This window comes from Salmo salar, chromosome 22 (assembly GCF_965601325.2).
Source record: "Salmo salar chromosome 22, fSalSal1, whole genome shotgun sequence".
Taxonomy (NCBI): domain Eukaryota; kingdom Metazoa; phylum Chordata; class Actinopteri; order Salmoniformes; family Salmonidae; genus Salmo; species Salmo salar.
This window is the reverse complement of record NC_138312.1, coordinates 19241574-19262727: the sequence shown is the minus strand read 5'-3', so window position 1 is coordinate 19262727 and position 21154 is coordinate 19241574. Positions and strand designations below refer to the sequence as shown.

Here is a 21154-nt window from a genome sequence, read left to right as displayed (position 1 = left end):
GAGTACTGCAATCAATATGCTGAAAGAATTTAGGTAGCCTTGTTTTCAAATTTGCTTTGTTAAAATCTACAGCTACAATAAATGCAGCCTCAGGATATATGGTTTCCAGTTTACATAGAGTCCAGTGAAGTTCCTAGATGGCCGTCTTGGTGTCTACTTGAGGGGGAATGTACACAGCTGTGATGGTAATATGGCCGGCATTTGATTGTAACAAATTCTAGGTTGGGTGAGCAGAAGGACTTTAGTTCCTGTATGTTGTTATGATTACACCATGAGTCGTTAATCATGAAGCATACACCCCCACCCTTCCTCTTCCTAGAGAGGTGTTTATCTCTGTCGGCGCGATGCATGGAGAAGCCCGGTGGCTGAACCTGATTCTGACAACATATCCCGAGAGAGACATGTTTCTGTGAAACAGAGGATGTTACAATCTCTGATGTCTCTCTGGAAGGCCACCCTTGCTCGAATGTCAAGAGACTGGACATTGGCGAGTAGTATACTCGGGAGCGGTGGGCGATGTGCACGTCTACGGAGCATGACCAGGAGGCCGCTCCGTCTGCCCCTTCTGCGGCGTTGTGGGAAGCTTGTGGAAGGCTACCTGAAACGTTTGACCCAAGTTAAACTATTTCAAGGCAATGCTACCAAATACTAATTGAGCGTATGTAAACTTCTGACCCACTGGGAATGTGATGAAAGAAATAAAAGCTGAAATAAATCATTCTCTCTACATTTATTCTGACATTTCTCTGACATAAAGTGGTGATCCTAACTGACCTAAGACAGGGAATTTCGACTAGGATTAAATGTCAGGAATTGTGAAAAACCAAGTTTAAATGTATTTGGCTAAGGCGTATGTAAACTTCTGACCCACTGGGAATATGATGAAAGAAATAAAAGCTGAAATAAATCATTCTCTCTACATTTATTCTGACATTATTCTGACATAAAGTGGTGACCCTAACTGACCTAAAACAGAGAATTCTTACTAGGATTAAATGTCAGGAATTGTGAAAAACCAAGTTTAAATGTATTTGGCTAAGGTGTATGTAAACTCCTGGCTTCAACTGTATATATACAGTACCAGTCAGAAGTTTGGACACACCTACTCATTCAAGGGTTTTTCGAGATTTGTTTTACTATTTTCTATATTGTAGAATAATCGTGAAGACATCAAAACTATGAAATAACACATATGGAATCATGTCGTAACCAAAAAAGTGTTAAACAAGTACAAATATATTTTTTATGTTTGATTCTTCAAAGTAGCCACCCTTTGCCTTGATGACAGCTTTGCACTGACCTTCATGTCTTACTCCAATTATGTCTTACTCCATGTCTTACTCTCCCGGTCGAGCCGAGGAGAGTGCCAGAGCCCGAATGGCAAACTCTGGAGGAGCGTGTTATCACACTACGGCCACAGAAACGGCAGAAACGGAGCTGGCGGCTGAGCCGCGGGAAGAGCCAGAGACTGTCAGGGAGGCAATGGAGAAGTTGGGAGAGAGAGAGATGAGAGAGATGTTGTGCAAGTGTGTTTTGCTCAACATTCGACCAGAAGATCCGGTTAGCAGCCTGGTGAAACCTGTGTCGGCTCCACGCATCTGTCCTCCAGTGCGCCTCCCCAGTCCGGTACGTCCTGTGCCTGCTCCTTGCACTCGCCCTGAAGTGTGTGTCACCAGTCCGGTGCCACCTGTGCCAGCTCCACACATCAGGCCTCCAGTGCGCCTCCCCAGTCCGGTACGTCTTGTGCCTATTCCCCGCACTCGCCCTGAAGTGCGTGTCACCATTCCGGTGCCACCTGTACCGGCTCCACGCACTAGGCCTCCAGTGCGCATTCACAGTCCAGAGCTTCCGGCGACGGTTACCAGTCCAGAGCTTTCCGGCGACGGTTCCCAATCCGGAGCTTCCGGCAACGGTTCCCGGTCTGGAGCTTTCGGCGACGGTTCCCGGTCCGAAGCTGCCGGCGATGGTTCCCGGTCCGGAGCTTCCGGCGACGGTTCCCGGTCCGGAGCTTCCCGGTGACGGTTCCCGGTCCAGAGCTTCCGGCGACGTTTCACAGTCCGGAACCTCCGGCGACGGTCCACGGTCCGGAACCTCCGGCGACGGTCCACGGTCCAGAACCTCCGGCGACGGTCCACGGTCCAGAACCTCCGGCGATGGAGGTTTAGTTTCACTTAAATAAATATGTGGAACTATACTCACGATGCACCTTGGTGCGCTCCTTTCCAAGAACGTGACATTATGATATCATATACAAAGATGATAAAAAACGTAACATTTACAAAAGATACTATATTCGAGTTTAACCACAATATTTGTTGTATTATTTGTTCTGTCTTTTCTGGTGGATTAAACTGAAATTGCAACCAACTTTCTGTGGCTTGTTTTTAAAATAGCAATATTTTGGAGATTATTTCATTTTCAAATAACCGAAAGTGAGAGGTTGAAATCTGAATAAAGAGGAAAAAGGCCATTCTTGAACACGGGGTGAGACATTCTTACTAATCTGTTAGAGAACCAGTTTGGATTTAAATATAACTTTTGCATGACTGATGCCTTTAGTGAGAGGTCTAATGCTTTAATATGTAATAATGCAGCCCTCCAAATTCCTATTCATTATATTAATAGATCCGTTTCATTTTGTCTGGCTTGCCATTCCAAAAAAATTGAATTTGTTTTGCTCATATAATTTTTAAAAACAGGTTGCTAGGTGTAGGCAAGAACATAAGCAAATAAGTAAACTGGGATATGACTAAAGAGTTCATCAGGGTGATTTTTCCACAAATAGACAGATATGTTCCTGTCCATGGTAGCTAATCGTATCTATTTTTGCTAGTTTTCTATTAAAATGTATTGGAAGATAATGTCTTTCTTATGATATGTACACCAAGTATGTCCACATCACCATCAGAACATTTCATTGGTAAACTGCACAGTAATGTAAAATGTGTATTTTTTTGTGTTCCAATACCAATCCAATCCAGAGAGGTTAGAGAAGATATCTAGCTCCTCTACAACGCTGTGGAGGGATCCAAATTGTGGATTTTAAAGAAAGCATGAATCATCAGCGTACAATGACACCTTTGTTTTTAAGCCCTTGATTTCTAACCCCTTGATATTATTGTTGGATCTGATTTTAACAGCTAACATTTCGATGGCAATAATAAATAGATATGCCGATGGTGGACAACCTTGTTTTACTCCTCTTGACAGTTTAATACTTTCTGAGAAATAACAATTATTTACAATTTCACAACTAGGGTTACTATACATAACTTTAACCCATTTTATAAGAGATTCTCCAAAATTGAAATATTCCAGGCATTTATATTTAAAATCCAGTCGTACTTTATCAAAAGCCTTTTCAAAGTCAGCTATGAATACCAGGCCTGGTTTCCCAGATTTTTCATAGTGTTCTATTGTTTCCAGTACTTGACTTATATTATCTGCAATGTATCATCCATGTAAAAAATCTCTCTGATTAGGATTAATTATTATTATTATTATGAATTATTAATGCCTTTATGGGCTATGCATTTTGCATCACAACACTGAAGTGTAAGGGGCCTCAAATTTTTTACATTGAATTATTAACTTTTTTTTACCTTTATTTAACTAGCCAAGTCAGCTAAGAACAAATTCTTATTTACAATGACAGCCTACACCGGACAAACCCGGACGATGCTGGGCCAATTGTGCGCTACCCTGTGGGACTCCCAATCATGGCTGGTTGTGATACGCTGGTTCGATTCCAGGCTGTGTCTGTAGTAATGCCTCAAGCACTAAGATCCAGTGCCTTAGACCGCTGCACCACTCGGGAGCCAAATGGACTGGATCTTTTATTCATCACTTCTATCCTGTTTCAGCAATAATGAAGTCAGACTTTCTTATTGAGTATCCGATAATCTACCATTTGTGTAAGAGTGATTAAAACATGCTAATAACGGTTTTCCGAGTATATCAAAAAAGGTATGGTATACCTCCACTGGTTTTAATTGAATCAAGAAGTTCCTCCTCTGTAATTTGGCCTTCACATGAGTCTTTCTTTACAGCTGTTCATTGTACATTATAAATAGAAAAGTTCCTCCATTTCTTTTTGTTTTCCCTCTCATTTATTCTGTACTTCTATGGAACAGTTTTAATTGCTATCGATCTGTATTAGTCCTTCCATTTCCTTTGTTAATATGGACTCTTTTGACCTAAATTGCTTTTGTTTTTGGGACATACTAATAACGATTTTCCGAGTATATCAAAAAAGGTATGGTATACCTCCACTGCTTTGGTTCCAGCAAGACTGGCATAAGAAAGTAGTCAAGACTACTAGTTTGATTGAACCTCCTTCATGTATATCTCACTAGGTCAGGATATTTAAGCCTCTATATATCCACTAGTTCCAATATCCATGACATTTGTGATTCCCTTAAGTGTATGAGGGTGATAGTTTGTAGTGTGATTTTCTTTATGGTCCATTGAGGTATTTAAAACTGTATTATTGTCAAGGCACAAGGCGAGACCCAATGCAGACACAGATGTTTGGAGTCTTACAATGTTTATTAATCCAAAGGGGTAGGCAAGAGAATGGTCGTGGACAGGCAAAAAGGTCAAAACCAGATCAGAGTCCAGGAGTTACAGAGTGGCTGTCACGTCCTGACCATAGTAAGATGTGATTTTCTATGGTAGAGTGGTCAGGGCGTGACAGGGGGTGTTTTTCTTTCTTTCTATGTTTCTATTTCTATGTTTAAGTTCTAGTTTTTCTATATCTATTTTTTTTTTGTGGGGTTGATCTCCAATTAGAGGCAGCTGGTCCTCGTTGTCTCTAATTGGAGATCATATTTAAGTAGGGGTTTTTCTTCCTGGGTTTTTGTGGGTTATTATCTTTTGAGTAGTTTTTGTGTCTCTCTGCGTCACGGTTTGTTATTTTGTTAATTCAGTTTATGTATTTGCAAAGTTTAATGGATTTAATAAAATGTGGAACTACAACTGCGCTGCACTTTGGTCTGCTCCTTTCAACAGCCGTGACAGAATAACCCACCATAAAGGACCAAGCAGCGTGGTAAGGGAAGGTAAGAGATTCTGGGCGGTAAAGGACCCGGGAGGCAGGCTGGGGAGTATTGCCACCCGAGGGAGGAGATTGAGGCAGCTAAAACAGAGCGGCGTTATTATGAGGCGCTGTACCAACAACAAGGCAAGTGCGAGAGACACACGGGGAGCACACGGGGAGATTTCTTGCACGGGGGGCACACGGGGAGATTGACAGAGTCAGGTTGGAGACCTGTGCCAACTCCCCGTGCTTACTGTGGGGGGCGAGTGACCGCGCAAGCACCATGTTATGCTGAGTTACGCACTGTGTCGCCAGTGCGCAGTGACAACCCGGTGCGCTCGGTACAAGCTCCTCACAGGTGCCGTGCAAGAGTTGGCATTCAGCCAGGAAGGAGGATGCCTGCTCAGCGTTCCTGGTCTCCGGTGCGTCTTCTCGGCCCAGGTTATCCTGCGCCAGCTCTACGCACAGTACCCCCAGTTCGGCAACACAAACCTGTGCGACCTGTCACAACGCCTCGCGCTTGTCTGGCTACGGAAGTTATCCAGCCAGGACAGGTTGTGCCAGCCATAAGCTCCAGATCTCCAGTGCGCCTCCATGACCCAGTATACCCTGTGCCTGCTCTGTGCACCTAGCCTCCGGCGACGCGCTCCAGTCCGGAGCCTCCAGCAACGTTCCCTAGTCCAAAACTCCCAGCGACGTTCCTAGTCCGGTGAGACCTATTCCAGCTCTACGAAGGAAGCCTCCAGCGACGTTCCCTAGTCCAGAACTCCCAGAGACGTTCCCTAGTCCAGAACTCCCAGCGACGTTCCCTAGTCCAGAACTCCCAGCGACGTTCCCTAGTCCGGTGAGACCTATTCCAGCTCCACGAATGAAGCCTTCAGTGATGATCTATGGTCCGAAGCCTGTAGAGATGATCCATGGGAAGAAACCTGTAGGGATGATCCATGGCCCGGAGCCTGTAGGGATAATCCATGGCAAGAAGCCTGTAGGGATGATCCATGGCCCGGAGCCTGTAGAGAGGAACCATGGCGTGAAGCCTCCAGTGATGATCCATGGCGCGGAACCTGTAGTGATGATCCATGGCACGGAGCCTGCAGTGACGGTCTACAGTCCGGAACCTCCTGAGACGGTCTACAGTCCGGAACCTCCTGAGACGGCCTACAGTCCGAAACCTCCTGAGACGGCCTACAGTCCGAAACCTCCTGAGACGGCCTACAGTCCGGAACCTCCTGAGACGGCCTACAGTCCAAAACCTCCTGAGACGGCCTACAGTCCGGAACCTTCGGAGACGGTCCACAGTTCGGAACCTCCTGAGACGGCCTGCAGCCCAGAACCTCCTGAGATGGCCTGCAGCCCAGAGTCTTCAGCGACGGCCTGCAGCCCAGTCTTCAGCGACGGCCTGCAGCCCAGAACCTCCAGCGGCGGCCTGCAGCCCAGAACCTCCAGCGGCAGCCTGCAGCCCAGAACCTCCAGCAATGATCTACAGTCCGGTTCCTCCTTCAACGATCCACGGTCCAGTGGTACTAAAGCGGGTGGAGCGGGGTTTACGCACCGAACCAGAGCCGCCTCCTCTGCTGGAGGTTAAGGTTATGTGGACTGCATTTGAGCCGCCATAGACAATTGTCACCCTCCCTACCCTCCCTTTTGTTTTGTGGTTTCTTTTGTTGTTGTAGGTGCATTCGGAGTCTGCACCTTTGGGGGGGGGGGGGGGGGGGGGGGGGGGGGGTACTGTCACGTCCTGACCATAGTAAGATGTGATTTTCTATGGTCAGGGCGTGACAGGGGGTGTTTTGTTTTTTTCTATGTTTTCTATTTCTATGTTTAAGTTCTAGTTTTTCTATTTCTATGTTGTTTTTTGGGGTTGATCTCCAATTAGAGGCAGCTGGTTCTCGTTGTCTCTAATTGGAGATCATATTTAAGTAGGGGTTTTTCTTCCTGGGTTTTTGTGTGTTATCTTTTGAGTAGTTTTTGTGTCTCTCTGCGTCACGGTTTGTTATTTTGTTAATTTAGTTTATGTATTTGCAAAGTTTCACGGATTTAATAAAATGTGGAACTACAACCGTGCTGCACTTTGGTCTGCTCCTTTCGACAGCCGTGACAGTAGCAGACAGGCTCATGGTCAAGGCAGGCAGAATGGTCAGGCAGACAGGTACAAAGTCCAGAAACAGGCAACGGTCAAAACCAGGAGGACTAGAAAAAGGAGAATGCAAAAAGCAGGAGAACGGGAAAAACGCTGGTTGATTTGGAAACATAAAAGACGAACTGACACAGAGAGACAGGAAACATAAATACACTGGGGAAAACAGTGGAGAAAACAAGCGACACCTGGAGGGGGTGGAGACAATAAAGAGGACAGGTGAAACTGATTAGCGTGTGACAATTATAATCTCTCACCATAATAATAGAGTCTTGTATTGCTTGTATGTTTGATAAATTATTATATATATTTTCAAATAGGCATGGATCATAATTATTTGGACCGTATATATTAATGAGCCATATCTGTTTAATAACATACTTTAAAATCATCCATCTACCTGTCACAATTCCCACCGACGGTGGCGCCCCCTCCTGCTCGGGTGGCGCTCGGCGGTCGTTGTCACCGGCCTATTAGCTGCCACTGATTCCCTTTTTTGGTTTTCCCTTTTTTTTGTTTTGTGCACCTGTGTTTAGTTTAGTTAATTAGCGGGGCTATTTAATTTAGCTGGTCCGCTTCCGTGTTTTGCGGGATTATTTCGTTACTGACGGCTCATGTTCGTGTCGGAGCTGTTTTACACCGTGTGTGTTTTCTCCCCAGTGTTTGGGAATATTTGTTTTGTGTGTGAGTGTACATTAAATACGCCACTACCCTGTGCTCGCTGCTTCCTGTGCCTCATTCCTTCACCACGACTACCAAGCCCTTACACTACCTGCGGATCTGTTTGGACAATTTGCACATTTGGATCAAAATGATTGTTAATTAATATCATCACCCCTTTTGCCCATGGGAGAAGTATATTTCGCCCCCCCCCGACCCCCAAGCCTTTTTCCACACAACTTCATCTAACGTTGTTGACTGAGTTTCCTGTTAATTAACAATAGATATTATATTCCTTCTCTTTTAGCCAGGTAAATACTGATTGTCGTTTCTTATTATCTACTAAGCCATTACAATTATAGTTGGCTATACTTGTTTCACCATTTACCATAATGAGATACAAGTTTCAATTATATTAATCATAATATATGTTTGTAAACATACCGTTCAAAATTGCTATAGTAATTGAGTGTCCATACAGCTGTACTATGATATTTGCATTGCTACTGAGTAAACCTCCAATTGCCCCCCCCCCCCCCCCCCATCCCAAGTTGAGTTGTCATTCCAGTGACTGGCGGACCACCTCTGTCCCCTCAGATCACAGGGACCCTGAGAGACCGGGTCCCATCTTTCGAAAAGAGCACATAGTGCCACCCACAGAACAGAAGCAGATCAACCCCCAAAACCATTTCCATTTCCACTTAGACTTAGACTTGTATTATATATAGTTATCAAAACATACATATACTGTATATAAAATCTTGCATATCTTAATTTCCACAATTCACGAAAAATATGCGTATGTACTGTAGGCAGTTTATGTGAAGGATTGTTACTTATAACCGGTATCGCCATTACAAAGATTACATTTTTTGCAAGCAACTATTATTTTAGCAAACAATTATTGTCATTCATCCTATATTGTCCCTAACATCATGACCCCATAGCAACAGATGTGGTATACATTCACACACACACACACATACATACTCATACACACTCGACCCATTTCCCCCACAAACAACCACAAGCTCAGATGTTCAACAGTTGTTCCATACCCGAGCCCAACTCAAGAAAGGACTTGATGTGTGAATGCATATACAGTTGCAGCTGTTTGAGAAGGCATGCAAAATGTTGCAAAAAAAAAAGTTACAAATTGGGAAACTTGATTAACTAATGTCAAGTCCTAGCTGTTGGAAACACACACACGCTGGTCCCCCGTTGTGACCATTTTCTCAAGCATCTCTGTGCAGTCAGACATTTGATCATTCCGTGCCACTAGGGCCACAGTAATTTGCCCCCTCTCTGAATGTCCGAGTGTGACCCCCTCCCCAATGGGTTACTGCAGCTAGTATTGCCAGCACCGCCACTAACTGGGTGGGGGCACCCCAATGGAATCCCCACCGGCTAGGTATAAGGTCATCAAGGTTCTCATAAACATCTTTAAGAAATTCCTTGCACATTATGCTCACCTAATCGGGGTGCTTTGGCTTTGTAGGACCAACCCAGCCAGGCAGGCTCAGACTCTAGAGGGGGCAGTGCTGCTTTAGTGGGTTTCTGACCTCATTTATCTTTCTGTTTTGGCTGCGTATAGGCTACTTACAGTAGTCCATTAAACAGATAAGGACTTCTCCTTAGTGTGTGGGTCGCACAGGTGGGTGTCTAGGGTATAGGGTTGGGGACCGTTCCATCATGATAGGACAATAAATAACTAAACTATATTTATTATTTATTTTGAAATGTTTATCCCATATCTGCACAAAATTGAAAGCTCTCTCTCACAACCCATGCTCGCAGACATACATGGGCTCTTGTATTCACAACCATTTTCCTTTTTCATTGACTTAACTCAGTTTTGTCACCACAGCCCCATATACTACCCACCACTGCGACCTGTATGCTCTCGTTGGCTGGCCCTCGCTTCATATTCGTTGCCAGAACCACTGGCTCCAGGTCATCTATAAGTCTTTGCTAGGTAAAGCTCCGCCTTATCTCAGCTCACTGGTCACCATAGAAGCACCCACCCGTAGCACGCGCTCCAGCAGGTATATTTCACTGGTCACCCACAAAGCCAATTCCTCCTTTGGCCGCCTTTCCTTCCAGTTCTCTGCTGCCAATGACTGGAACGAATTGCAAAAATCACTGAAGCTGGAGACCCATATCTCCCTCACTAACTTTAAGCACCAGCTGTCAGAGCAGCTCACAGATCACTGCACCTGTACATAGCCCATCTGTCACGACTTCCGCCGAAGTCGGTCCCTCTCCTTGTTCAGGCGGCGTTCGGCGGTCGACGTCACCGGCTTTCTAGCCACCGCTGATCCACTTTTCATTTTCCATTTGTTCTGTCTTTGTCTTATCACACCTGGCTTCACTCACCAATCACTTGTTTATTATTTAACCCTCTGTTCCCCATGTTGCATTTGTGAGTGATTGTTATTTGTTACGTGGATGATTGTCAGGCGTTGCACTTTTGTTTTAGACCGTGTTTTGGCACTTGTATGTGTTATGTGCTGTCATTTGGTAACCGGTATTAAAGTGCGCCTGTTTATTATAGTCCGCTCTCCAGCACTTGACTTCGCCTCCCATAAACATGCATTACACCATCCAACTACCTCATCCCCATACTGCTATTTATTTTTTTGCTATTTGCACCCCAGTATCTCTACTTGCACATCCATCTTCTGCACATCTATCACTCCAGTGTTTAATTGCTAAATTGTAATTATTTCGTCACTATGGCCTATTTATTGCCTTACCTCCATTATCTTACCTAATTTGTACACACTGTATATAGACTTTTTTCTCTATTGTGTTATTGACTGTATGTTTGTTTATCCCATGTGTAACTCTGTGTTGTTGTTTGTGTCGCACTGCTTTGCTTTATCTAGGCCAGGTCACAGTTGTAAATGATAACTTGTTCTCAACTAGCCTACCTAGTTAAATAAAGGTGAACATTTTTTTTTTAAATAAAAAATAAACTCCACACTTTTTTCCAAACACAAAAACACACACCCCACCTTCCATCACAATACACCCGCATATACCCACATAATGTGCTTTCTATGTCTTCTGTGTTCTGCTGTGTTTTTATCTCTACCGTGTTGATTTTGAGTACTTTTGTGTTCCAATTTGTAATATTTAAAGATGTATTATTTTGCTAATTATCCTTTCTTCTAATGCTGACTTATCTATTTATAAACTACTATATATAGAAAGTGGAATACTAATTATTTTACAACATTCCCTATCTTGAACGGTATAGTTCAGTTGTGGTTTATTTCTTCATCAATTGTTGTATTTCATTGTTTTCCGATATATATATCGTTTTATTACAATCCCTACTGCGGGTAGTATTGGGTGTTCCATTATTCGACTCCTTTATGGGAACTTTGTAATATTTAGAATAACCATGGAGAAGTCTTGGTGTCTCGGAACTCAGATTTTTCACTTTAAAATGTATGACAAACTAAAACCAATGATTGCAAACCATACAACTCTATGCACAACATGTACTTTGTTATTGTTCAAAGTAGTCCTTGTGCATGAAGATTTATGGTTTGTTTAACTTTGCAATCATGCTGTGGAATTGCCCAACTAGACTTTTCAAGGGGTAGTGTTTTGTATTTTATTCAACAAATGTTAATGGTTGTAAATTAACCAATTAATTTGAATAGTCTATATATGCCTACTGATTAGTTTACTCACATAGGGAGTTTATTGCAAAAACCTATTTATTGAGCATAATACAACTTTTTTATTAGGTCATAATTGAGGAGGAAAGGTACCCTACTATACTATATGCTGATGTCTGTGTTCACGTGGTCCATTGCCACAATGATACACAAGAGGGCAGCATGTGGCTGTGTACGCAACAGTAGAATGTGGCAGATGTAAGGGTTTAGGGGATTTTGTTGTTTTTCCATGGTTGTTCTCAACAGCTATAAAATATATAACTTCCACAGCATCTTCTTCCCCAACAAAAAGTGGTTGAATTATGCCCCCCATTAAAATGACTAAGCTGAAGAAAATGATGTTGTACTCATTATAATGTTGTCCTTTTTAGTCACATCTTTTATGTGTAGTTAATATTAAAGTTAATTTTGGTTTGTTATAGGGTAAGATGTGAGGTTGCCCACATGTAAAAACCATGTCCTTTCATAGTTTCCTTTAGATGAATCCAGCAGTATGAAGAAGGGATTATTTCCACCCCAAACCCACCGAGACACAATTTCTGAGTGGGACATGGTTTTGACTGAGGCAGTTTGATGTGGGTTAAACAACTGGCTTTGTTCTTGGCATGAGGTCTCTCCCCCCCCCCCCCCCCCCCCCCCCCCCCCCCCCCCCCCCCCCCCACACACAACACACACACACACACTGCACACATACCTTTGAGTGGATTGACAAAAAATAAATAAAGGGATATGAAAGTGCGTATGCATGTTACTTAAATAGATCTTCATTATAATAACACCAAATTTATAGCCAGGAGAATATTTCGGTTTGGTGGCTCAAGGACAGCAAATGTAGGTACCCAGTGAGTAAAATGACGTTGAAAAGACAACGAAAAGACGTATTTTCCGGATGTTTCAAATTAGTATTTTAAACATGTTGAAAAAAAAATATTTTATGGGTTGAAATCAGGTTCATTTTCAGTTCTGAATGAGTGTTGAAAATACATATTTTTTGGTAATTTACTCAATGGCCAAATTTCAACTGCACATATATTCTCAATGAAGTTAACATTGTATCACAATACTAACCATTTAATATAAAAAAGTGGAGCCAAAATAGAATATTTATATTATTGCTCCCATCTTTCACATTCACTTATGTTAGCTTTTTCTAAATAAAAATAAAAATACACAAAAAAATACTAAAAAAGATTAATAAAATAAACAAAAAACAGCAGCAATGATGTTCATAGTAGGCCAACCTACATAGGAAATCAACAGAACACTTCAACTACCATAACATTCTCACCAAAGGTTATAGAATTATTGTTCTTACTATGACATGTTATTGTTTGTCTACCGTAGTTGAATGCAATGACCGAAAGTCACTCTAGATAATAGAGTCTACCGAATGACCAAATTCTAAATATAAAACAAACACTTGCAAAGCATACTGGGTATTATACGAATGAGCTCAAACCCCAAACGAGGAAAAATTTGGTCATTCCAGACCAGACAGAATCTGAATGAATCATTGACGTCTAGGCTATTTTTCACAAGTTTGAAAATCCCAGTTGAGTAGAGTACAGTATGGTACAGGACAGTAAAGTTTAATTCAGCAGAGTACAGTAGAGTTTAATACTCTGTACTGTACTGTACTGTACTTTACTGTACTGAACTATACTGCACTGTACTATACACTATTTTTCTTTACTGTACTGTACTGTACGCTTCTGTACTGTACTGTGCTGTCCAAACTGAACCATAGTCAAGGCCGGTCTATACACTACAAAAAAAAGACGTCCAAAAGACATCGTCGTCATTCGGCGCTTAGTGGGTATTTTACCTTTCAGGTGAGGATTTTCAGAAGTTATTTATAGGCCCACTACATTCTTAGTGCTCTGTAGTGTGGTCCTATCTCTTTTTTCTTCTTCTGAACAATAGAAAACATCCACAGGAGTAGGCTGTGTGTTGTGTGTTGTGTGTGGGTGATGCCAAAGATTCTGGGCCCCTCCCCACCCTCCTCTCACACAAAAAGAAGAACCCTAGCCGTGGGGAACTTCGCACCTTGTCCTGTAATTCAGTGGCTACATTAGCACCTCCCTTGTTATGTGTCACCACAGGGCTGCTGTTGATCATTCACACACAACAAGGGTGGACCCTGACTCATTGTTTAGGTTCAAAGGTGTCTGCTGGTGTGAAAGAGGGATTAGAGGATTATCCCTCATTACCCATTACCTTTTGATTGACCACAGGGGAGTAGTGGGAACACTCATGCAACAATCGGTAATGTAGAACAGGTTTGCTTGTGCCCTAGCAAAACACTATTGGAATTTGGGATTTATTGACGTCATAGGCTGAAAAGCATGCTCTAAACTTTCCAGAGGGGTATTGAAACGAGATGTTGGTCAGATAGCAATTGAACCTTTCAGCTGAGGAGCTGTGTTGGGATGTATTTGACCTTTGAGCTAAGGAGCAGAGGAGTGAGGAATCCTGGGATGGCCACACAGCGGGAGGAATGCCAGGCCTGAAGCCTCTGTAGTTACAGTAATGGGAAAGGGAGGCACTGACACAGCAGGAGTCAATGCTGTGCCAAGAAGTAATCAACTGTCCCTAACTGTCACATGCTTCACTTGCGGTTCAAAATTAGGCTGGAGTGGAACCTTTGAGTCTGGATAGACCTATTGGAAACAGGTGCTTTCAGCTCTTGTAATTTATATTGGTATTTTGTGTGTGTGTGTGTGCGCACACATGCCAGCATGCAAGCTAGTAAAAACTGTATACGTAAATGTTGTCCCTATAGGAAAAGCTCAAATGAGTTAAACTGTGATAATGATAAACTTGTGGTGGTTAAACTATTTGCACACCTGCAAGTTTATCAGGTGCACAATTTAGCATAATCTACTGAATTCTTGTCTAAGTTACTTAGTAACTATATGGCACCAGTTTATCAACTGATGCACTAGTTGCAATCATGTCCAAAGGATTGATAGGACAGGACAATTAGGTTTTAAACGTTTACTCAGATAGAGGTGCATACGCAACCAGCGACGATATTGACCCCCCCCCCCCCCACCACCACCACCCTGATCCCCCATGGGGAAATCCCATCCCAAAGCCCACTGACCCCTCCCCTCAGATACTGCAACTCAATAAAGTGGGATGGCAGGGGAGCTGCTTGACATCGCAGCAGCAGCGCGAGCACACTCCAACAGCAATCCCGAGTGGTGTGCACCAATGCAGATGATGTGTGGCTGAGGTTTGATTCAGTTTCTAAAGTAAGATCAGGGTCTAAACTCGTCCTCCAATGCATGCGGATTTGAGACACTAATTTTAGATAGCCTGTCTCTACCCTTATATGAATCAATTACACGGATGAATTTGATCATGGTGGTTTTATTGCATCTACGTGCGTCGGCGATGGTTCTTGCATGGGGATTTTGTATTTTGGGCGAGACAACTTTTTCTAACTTCACTCTGGATAACGAAGTTCAATCCAGCTTCATCCAGCGCCGTCTGCGGAACCAGGAGCGCCGGGAGATGCAGCGAGAAATCCTCTCCATCCTGGGGCTGCCCCACCGGCCACGGCCGCACATCTACACCAAACAAAACGCAGCCCCGATGTTTATGCTGGATTTGTACAACGCTATTTCCACGTATGGACAACAGCCCACCGGCTTCTCATATTATAAACCCGTCTTCACGACCCAGGGACCCCCGATGGTGACCCCCCAAGACAGCAGTTTCCTCAATGACGCGGATATGGTGATGAGTTTTGTCAATATCGGTATGTCCTTATCATCACCTTATCCAGAGATGTATCAATTCATTTCGATGGATATGAATTGAGAAGTTATTGTTTAGTCTACATGATCTCATTAATGCTGTAGCATAAAACCGCTTTCACCATATATCTTACTTTATTTTTTAAAAGCAAAATTAATTTTTGTTCACCTTTGCGCAATATTACCTAGACATTACCTAAACAGCTGCTTATGTTTACTTTGTGATATCTGATACTGGCACTGTCATGCTGATAGTTTACAAAACAATCTTATTGCTTGCTTTGACTCATTCAGTGATTCAATGTCTCATCGCTAGGGTAGCCTACATTTCATTGGAAAATAGTTTTGAAAAACACTTCTCACCGGGGGTTCTCTGTGGACCTGTCTGGTCTGTAGGTCTGCTGACTAGGAGAGCAGAGGTCAGGCAAGGTGAAGTGTGGGTGTGTTTTACAGCTCAGACAGAGCACTGGTGAGGATCCAGTGGTGCTCCAGACAAGAGTCTCTCTGTGGTTAACCTTGCCTTATAGCACAGGAGTTGACAGAAAAAGCAGGCTTACTTCAAGTTTACCTGTTGGCATAAGGATTAAAGAGTGAAAGCTTTCTTCAATGCCTTTTTGTTGTCTGAAGGCACTTTGCAGAAAGGACAGTACTGTTGAACCCGAGTGCATTAGCTAAGTGTTTGTCTGTGTGTATGACGTTCGATTTGTGTACAGCTCCTAATGTGGAGGCTTTAAGGTAACTTTCTCTGTGCTTCAGATAAGACTGCTCTAAGACTGTTCTGCATTCCGAGTTGTAAATGTTATGACAACATAGCTGTATCCGATTTCCCCTGAATCCTGTTAAAGCTCTGGGAGACCGGCTTCAGCAAGGCTTTGTTTCGCATGACTAGGATTTGAACAGGCATTTCAGTACCCTGGGGAGGGCAGGACAAGTTGACAGGGAGATAAAGACTCAGGTACTGCATCTAAATACTCTTTACTGGAGACAGCTGGCAGTGTGTGTGTAAATCAAGGTGGGGGGGGGGGGGTGCTTCCTTGGACATTATTGCGTTTCTAAAACCAAAATCCTGCTTTTGTTTCCTTTGGAGATCTTACTACGGGTCTGATATCACTAAAGTGAAACAGTAGACGGAATGGTGCCTGTGATTCCCACCCGGATGTGGCTTTTCTTCCAAAGACAACCATTTCCCCTTCATTGTCCTGGCTCAGGGCTTACAGGTTGGGCTTCATGGCCTGCTTTACAATTCAGTCATTTAGCAGACGCTCTTATCCGGAGCAACACAGTAGTGAGAGCATATAGTTTCATACTGGTCCCCCGTGGGAATCAAACCTACAAACCTGGCGTTGCAAGCACCATGCTCTACCAACTGAGCCACACAGGACCACTGTATGTGTTAGGATGGCAGTTTATCATCAGGAATAGATTTGGCACTTTTACACTTTTATTCCCGTTCATGTGTCTGTGAGAATGTACGGAGTGACCTTGTTAGAGAGAAGGGGAAGAAGTAAGTGCATAAACTCAGCAAAAAAAGAAACGTCCCTTTTTCTGGACCCTGTCTTTCAAAGATAATTAGTAAAAATCCAAATAATTTCACAGATCTTCATTGTAAAGAGTTTAAACACTGTTTCCCACCATAAACAATTAATGAACATGCACCTGTGGAACGGTCGTTAAGACACTAACAGCTTACAGATGGTAGGCAATTAAGGTCACAGTTATGAAAACTTAGGACACTAAAGAGGCCTTTCTACTGACTCTGAAAAACACCAAAAGAAAGATGCCCAGGGTCCCTGCTCATTTGCGTGAACGTGCCTTAGGCATGCTGCAAAGAGGCATGAGGACTGCAGATGTGGCCAGGGCAATAAATGGCAATGTCCGTACTGACAGGGCGGACAGCTGATCGTCCTCGCAGTGGCAGACCACGTGTAACAACACCTGCACAGATCGGTACATCCGAATATCACACCTGCGGGACAGGTACAGGATGGCAACAACAACTGCCCGAGTTACACCAGGAACGCACAATCCCTCCATCAGTGCTCAGACTGTCCACAATAGGCTGAGAGAGGCTGGACTGAGGGCTTGTAGGCCTGTTGTAAGTCAGGTCCTCACCAGACATCACCGGCAACAACGTCGCCTATGGGCACAAACCCACCGTCGCTGGACCAGACAGGACTGGCAAAAAGTGCTCTTCACTGACGAGTCGTGGTTTTGTCTCACCAGGGGTGATGGTCGGATTCGCGTTTATCATCGAAGGAATGAGCATTACACCGAGGCCTGTACTCTGGAGCGGGATCGATTTGGAGGTTGAGGGTCCGTCATGGTCTGGGGTTGTGTGTCACAGCATCATCGGACTGAGCTTGTTGTCATTGCAGGCAATCTCAACACTGTGCTTTACAGGGAAGACATCCTCCTCCCTCATGTGGTACTCCTGCAGGCTCATCCTGACATGACCCTCCAGCATGACAATGCCACCAGCCATACAGCTCGTTCTGTGTGTGATTTCCTGCAAGACAGGAATGTCAGTGTTCTGCCATGGCCAGCGAAGAGCCTGGATCTCAATCCCATTGAGCACGTCTGGGACCTGTTGGATCGGAGGGTGAGGGCTAGGGCCATTCCCCCCAGAAATGTCTGGGAACTTGCAGGTGCCTTGGTGGAAGAGTGGGGTAACATCTCACAGCAAGAACTGGCAAATCTGGTGCAGTCCATGAGGAGGAGATGCACTGCAGTACTTAATGCAGCTAGTGGCCACACCAGATACTGACTGTTATTTTTGATTTTGACCCCCACCTTTGTTCAGGGACACATTATTCAATTTCTGTTAGTCACATGTCTGTGGAACTTTTTCAGTTCATGTCTCAGTTGTTGAATCTTGTTATGTTCATACAAATATTTACACATGTTAAGTTTGCTGAAAATAAACGTAGTTGACAGTGAGAGGACGTTTCTTTTTTTGCTGAGTTTACATATGAAGTGCAGAGAAAATAGAAAGAAAGAGAAGGAAACACAGTGCCCCAATCCTCTCATGAACCAATGGCCACTCTCCTGTTGATTGGCAGTCTGTTTTCCCACCATTTTGTAAAGAGCCAGTCATGGTGGTCTCTGGAGTGATCGCTTAAAGCCAAACTGGATTAAGGCATTTCCCCTCGACAAACCACAGCTTCCAGTGAGGGAAAGACAGCTACTCTTCCCCCCTCTTTCTACGGTATGTGCAGGTATATAGGTGGCCAACATTGACGCTTCTTGGAAATTATGGAATCTGTTCAGTTTTATTTGTTTAGCGCCTTTCAATTTCTAAACAAATTAACGGTTGGAAAAAGCTTTGGCTTCCAATGCCCATTATTTTGGAATGAGACGCTTGACGAGGAGGTGTCCACATACTTTTGGCCATGGAGTGTATGCACACACACACAGACTCATGGGTGTTAGAATCTCCAACCACCATCCAGTCTGCCCACTACCAATATGTATTCATCTCATGTCCATGCAACACATCTGACCATACAGATGCAGTTTGACTGCACGCATCTGTAGCTTGCCTGCCCATCTGTGTGATTATAATAGAGCTATAGCGATACTGAATACAGAGCTCAGGCCTGCTTTAGCAGTCTGACTATATTCTGACTGCATGGTTCCTGGTTGGACTGATTTGACCTGCATTCCTGCACTGCTAGTGCTTCTTGCTGGGAGTCTGCCATAGGCTGATACAGATGTCTCTGGGATGTTCTTGTTCCCATGAGAACACACCTGCAGCATATGGGAATAGTAGACAGGCCTATCCGTTATCTTTCACAGCTCTCCATGTGAAACAAAATAAAGAAGATGATGCTGTATAGTTAAAGTTTGACTTATAACAATTTTGGGATAAAAAAAGGGTTTTATAGTATAGACATAATGTAACTGTAAAAATGTATTACCTTTAAATGTGGCATGAATACAACCATTCATGGTGTTTTCATCTGATTGTCAAACAAATCACTTCAAAAAGTAGGTTACCTTCACACATTCATCCAAAATAATTCCAGCATCTGAACAGTGTGTTGTGCACCCGCCAATTTTCCTTCAATTCGCAAGAGGTTGAAACTATCTCACTGGAGAAAGGATCCGAGCAAGCAAAACAGTGCCTCTCTGTCTTACTATATGTATCTGATGCTGTCTGGCCAAAACATTCCATACTGTTTTTGGCCAGACAGCATCAGATACATGGGCTACACATGCATGTCCTCTGCCTCAACGACAATGGCAGTATTATCTGCAGCACCTGTCTTTTTACTAAAGAAATGCGTTTTGTATCAAATCAAATTGTATTTCTCACATGCGCCGAATACAACAGGTGTAGACCTTACCGCAAAATGCTCACTTACAAGCCCAACAATGCAGTTTTAAGAAAATAGAGTTAAGAAAATATTGAGTAAATAAACTAAAGTAAATAAATTAAAAAAAAATAGTAACACAATAAAATAACAATAATGAGGCCATGTACATGGGGAACCGGTACTGAGTAAATTTGCGGGGTTATAGATTAGTCAAGGTAATTTGTACATGTAGGTAGGGGTAAGTGACTATGCATAGATAATAGACAGCGAGTAGCAGCAGTGTAAAAACAAAGGGGGGGGGGGGGGGGGTCAATGCAAATAGTACGGGTGGCCATTTGATTAATTGTTGTTAAGCAGCCTTTTGGACCTAGGCTTGGCGCTCCGGTACCGCTTGCCGTGCGGTAGCAGAGAGAACAGTCTATGACTTCGGTGACTGGAGTCTTTGACAATATCTGGGTTCTTCCTCTGACACCACCTAGTATATAGGTCCTGGATGGCAGAAAGCTTGACCCCAGTGATGTATTGGGCCGTACGTACTACCCTCTGTAGCGCCTAACGGTCGGATGCCGAGCAGTTGCCATGCCTGGTGGTGATACAACCGGTCAGGATGCTCTCGATGGTGTAGCTGTAGAACTTTTTGAGGATCTGCGGACCCATGCCAAATCTTTTCACTCTCCTGAGGGAGAAAAGGCATTGTCGTGCCCTCTTCACGACTTTCTTGATGTGTTTGGACCATGACAGTTTGTTGGTGATGTGGACACCAAGGAACTTGAATCTCTTAACCCGCTCCACTACAACCCTGTCGATGTGAATGTGGGCGTGTTCGGCCTTCCTTTTCCTGTTGTCCACGATCATCTCCTTTGTCTTGCTCACGTTGAGGGAGAGGTTGTTGTCCAGGCACAACACTGCCAGGTCTCTGACCTCCTCCCTACTGGCTGTTTCATCGTTGTCAGTGATCAGGCCTACCACCGTTTTGTCGTCAGCGAACTTAGTGGGGGTGTTGGAGTCATGCTTGGCCACGCAGTCGTGGGTGAACAGGGAGTACAGGAGGCAACTAAGCACACACACTTGAGGAGCCCCCATGTTGAGGATCAGCGTGGCAGATGTGTTGTTGCCTACCCTTACCACCTGGGGGTGACCCGTCAGGAAGTCCAGATTACAGTTGCAGAGGGAGGTGTTTAGTCCCAGGGTCCTTAGCTTAGTGATGAGCTTTGGGCACTATGGTGTTGAATGCTAAACTGTAGTCAATGAACAGCATTCTCAGATAGTTGTTCCTTTTGTCCAGGTGGGAAAGGGCAGTGTGGAGTGCGATTGAGATTGCGTCATCTGTGGATCTGTTGGTGGTATGCCGAATTGGAGTGGGTCTAGGGTTTCCGGGATGACGGTGTCGATGTGAGCCATGACCAGCCTTTCAAAGCACTTCATCGCCACTGACGTGAGTGCTACGGGGCGGTAGTCATTTACGCAGGTTAACTTTGTTTTCTTGGGCACAGGGACTATGGTGCTTGAAACATGTAGGTATTACAGACTCGGTCAGGGAGAGGTTG

At 43.9% G+C, this 21154-nt stretch overlaps 1 protein-coding gene across 2 annotated transcripts in view; it reads left to right on the top strand.

Annotated features, from left to right (window-relative positions):
• Window positions 1-14670: 14670 nt before the first annotated feature.
• The window catches only part of LOC106582915 (bone morphogenetic protein 7), a 21270-nt gene continuing 14786 nt past the window's right edge, over window positions 14671-21154 (top strand). Inside the window, exon 1 of one of the 2 annotated variants that reach the window (XM_014166540.3) lies at window positions 14671-15293. In XM_014166540.3, the coding sequence (XP_014022015.1) occupies window positions 14882-15293 (412 nt within the window). In that variant the 5' untranslated portion in view covers window positions 14671-14881. The remainder of the gene's footprint in view (window positions 15294-21154) is intronic. The other variant, XM_014166539.3, reaches the window with a different exon arrangement.